Source organism: Hibiscus syriacus, unplaced genomic scaffold, assembly GCF_006381635.1.
Source record: "Hibiscus syriacus cultivar Baekdansim isolate YM2019G1 unplaced genomic scaffold, ASM638163v2 tig00002237_pilon, whole genome shotgun sequence".
Taxonomy (NCBI): Eukaryota; Viridiplantae; Streptophyta; class Magnoliopsida; order Malvales; family Malvaceae; genus Hibiscus; species Hibiscus syriacus.
In genome coordinates this window covers 12,176,836-12,180,320 of record NW_024061918.1, presented here as the reverse complement: position 1 = coordinate 12,180,320, position 3,485 = coordinate 12,176,836, and the positions used below count along the sequence as shown (strand labels likewise).

General features: G+C 33.9%; 1 protein-coding gene across 1 annotated transcript; it reads right to left on the bottom strand.

Moving 5' to 3' along the window:
- Positions 1 to 346: 346 nt before the first annotated feature.
- On the bottom strand, positions 347 to 2,608 carry LOC120140836 (protein trichome birefringence-like 23). Its single transcript, XM_039155824.1, has 3 exons — positions 2,395 to 2,608; positions 1,910 to 2,187; positions 347 to 1,207 (listed from the first exon to the last, which is right to left on the bottom strand). Exons 1-3 carry the CDS (start codon positions 2,606 to 2,608, stop codon positions 347 to 349), a joined length of 1,353 nt encoding a protein of 450 aa, XP_039011755.1.
- Between the last annotated feature and the right edge of the window lie 877 nt (positions 2,609 to 3,485).

Below are 3,485 nucleotides of genomic sequence, written 5' to 3'. Positions count from 1 at the left end.
TTTTTTATAATTTCTTATTAATTTTTTTGTTGAAACTAAAATAAACACTCAACTAATAGATAGAATAATTGTACAGATAAAATAAATAAATTAGAATGTCCAAATTAGAAATCTCCTTCAAATTTGAATTTTGAGTTTATTTTAAGAATACAAGTTACCATGGTTAATGCAAGAATGACAAACAATATGTTTCATTTTAAGAATACAAGTTACCATGGTTAATGCAAGAATGACAAACAATATGTTTATCAATTCATCCCTGTAATATCCGTAGAAAAAAACCAGACCGGTGGAGGGAAACAGATGAGAGAACGACATTCACACGACAAAATACGATGCTCGTTTACTAGTTATAGCCAGGAAGATGACTCGTCTCAGCCTCACAACTGCGAGAAATCCCAACACAAACCGACCTCCGAATCGGATAATGCAAACTCTTTTTAACCACTATGTCCATAATCACATCATTCAAGAAGTCTATCGGTCCCGGTATACACCAATGTAGACAGTCGTTCTGAACGACTGCTGCTTTTTTCTCTGCAAACGGTCTGAACTGTCGGTATGGACCTGGATGTCCGTCCGGCCTCGATAACAAGAGATTCATGAAGTCGAGCAGCATAAGATTCACATCATACTCAGCTGCTTTTGCCGATGCCTTGTCAAACTCTTCTAATTCAATGCCGTATAGAATTTTACTCAGCTCCTTCATTTCAGCCTTTCCGGCTTTACTCGGACTCATCTTCGGACAAGTCCCTCCGTTATGCCATTCGCCATTCTCGAAGTGATCCGGTGTCGACGTCCTGAAAAAGATCAACCCCTTATGCTTCGATTTCACAATGAAGTCCATGACATAGTGCAGGGCTTTCCTGTAGGCATAGACAAATCCTAATTCTGTCAGGTTTTTTCCTGGACATAAATGGCATCCGACAATGGCGTCATTCTCGTGGTAGATTGCAGCCCTGAGAAACCATTGTCCAGCTGAGATTGTCATGTAATCTAAGCTCTGGTAGATATCTGTCCATGCCTTGTCGAGTTTATCGAGATGCAACTGAACTTCGGCCGTCGAAACGCCGTTGATATCTTCGAAAATAGCAGCCGTTACAAGAAAAGGAGACCAAATGTTTGATACTGTGAGATTGTACGATGGGAAATGCCATCTCTTTGATTTGTTCTCTCCGTCGCGGTAAACTTCAACAGCTCGATCAACCTGAAAGTTTTACAGTCATTAATGACCCACCAACAGTTACAAAGCATTATGAACAAGACAGTTCGAAGCCTGATAAGAATAAACAGAACAATTTGCTGTTAAAATAGTAAAAATCTTCACTTTAACAAAAAGTTCTTATCCAAAACCCTTTAATCAGGCATCTTTGTTACTTGCTTAGCCAAGCATTTTTCCAGATGATCCGGATTTGAATCAATAAACTTACAGAGAATGGAAATAGAAACTAAAAAGAGCAAGAATTAATAGCTATTAAGACGAGTACAGATGAAGCTCATCCATTTTAACACATAAACAAAGCTGCATAAAAGAGAAAATATTGGGCTTTGATTAGCACAATATATTTTAACGGATACTACGAGCTTAGGGATGAACCCATGATTTTATGTTTGCAGGAAAAATTTAGAGAACGAAAAAGGGTTATATAAAATATATAATAATTTGAAATTTTCGGGGACCACTGCCCTAACCGCCTTTATTCTTGCTATAAGAGAATAACATAATGGGTTGCTGATGCATATCAGATGGAGTGATTAAGCAGCGCCAGATGCAATTGAGAACGAAAAAAGCACATTAGCATGTTAATACACAATGAAGTATGCAGATCATACTAATATTGTTCTTATGATTGAGGAATATCTAGTTTACAAGACACACAGTTAAAATTTGCTAAAACCGATCACATACTGTTGACAGCATGCACAGCAATGACTGAACATGGTTCCTAGAAATGGAATCACCAATCAAAGCCCAAGCTTTATTCCTCATCAGCTCCAGAAATCTCTTTGCATGAAAAAGAGGCAATTCACAGTCACGAGGCTTCCACTTCCAGTAAAGATATCCAGGATCAAGGCGCCCATTCTTCATACAATTCTGATGTTCTTCTATCCAGCGGCAGCTCTCGTTCGTGTAAATCGGGCCAGATGGATTGGGAATCCAATCTCCTTTAAAAAGATCACATTTTTCTGTAAAAGAATAGGTTTAAATAGTTATGACACAAAATTAAAACCAAAAGAATACAAAATAAATAAATTCAGTGCAATGATACAAATAATAGTTCATAAACTTGGAAGACACCCATCAAAACTTTCAATCTTCTTAATGGAAAAACATCGGCGGATCTCAAAATACAAAAAACAATCCAAAGAGAGGAATGATCAAAATGCAGTTACCGATTGGTATCTGTTCTTTATTTTCAGGTATTGCAACGTTTTGTTCTAGAACTTGATCTTTCTCAGGCATAGAAGATTGTAAATCAGATGCAAATCCATTATAATGAGCGACGTAAAGCCTAAAAGTAAGACCCGAAAAGAGAATGGCAACTGCAAACTTTATTAGTATGTGATGATGCTTGTTCAATGACCATGAATTCCACTTCACAATCATCTTCCCCCCTTTTTTTCCTGCGGTTTGTTTCAGAGAACTGAAATGGCTGGATTCTTCATTGGGTTTTGATGGACAGGAAGTGCAAGTTTTTTTTTTTTTTTTACTTTTCCCTCCCACAATTATAAAGTACTCATTTTGTAACAATTGATATCCATGGATTATAGTCGTGGGAGGTGATTGTTCCTAATAAAGAAGTGAATGAACAAATTTACAATTAATGTTTCTACAAGGATGTTTCATTAAAATAATCATGTTGGATCATACATGGCGAACGTAAAATGTATGTGTACTTTTTTATAGTAGCAGGAAATAGATTGAAAGATTATAGTTAGGTTAAACAAATATTAAACACATAATAATATCTTTTAAATTTAAAATATTTATAGGGGAACTAATATCTTCGAGACAGTTTATAATGTCTATATTTACGCACATAATAATATCTTTTAAATTTAAAATATTAAACCTAAGAGATTTACTCCAACCAAATATCTTTTAATATCTAAATTTAAACAGGTAATAATGTATTTTAAATTTAAAATATTAAATAGATATACATTGCTTTTATTATTCAAATTAAATAAATATTATTTTTAATTTAAAATATATAAAAGTATATAATTATATTTTAATATTTAAAGTTAAAAAGGTAACACATATAATTTTAAATTGACATATTAAAAGAGTAATTATCCTACTAATATTAAAATTAAACCATAAATTTGCAATATATAAAAGGACTCTAAATTTAATATAAATATTAAATCCATCAATGTAATTCACCTTTTTTCCAACAATCCCCCACATGAAAGAAATTGATGATTTAATAAAAAAAACATTTTGACACAGTGTGGTAATAGCCTCTACGATCGATAGT

Bases quoted from the DNA above. Each gene is read 5' to 3' on its own strand.
- LOC120140836 (XM_039155824.1), bottom strand. From the start codon at position 2,608: ATGATTGTGAAGTGGAATTCATGGTCATTGAACAAGCATCATCACATA. The intron at 2,188-2,394 runs GTAACTGCATTT...ATTCTTTTACAG, and splicing joins TAAAGAACAGATACCAATCG to AAAAATGTGATCTTTTTAAA. The intron at 1,208-1,909 runs GTATGTGATCGG...TAAAACTTTCAG, and splicing joins TGCTGTGCATGCTGTCAACA to GTTGATCGAGCTGTTGAAGT.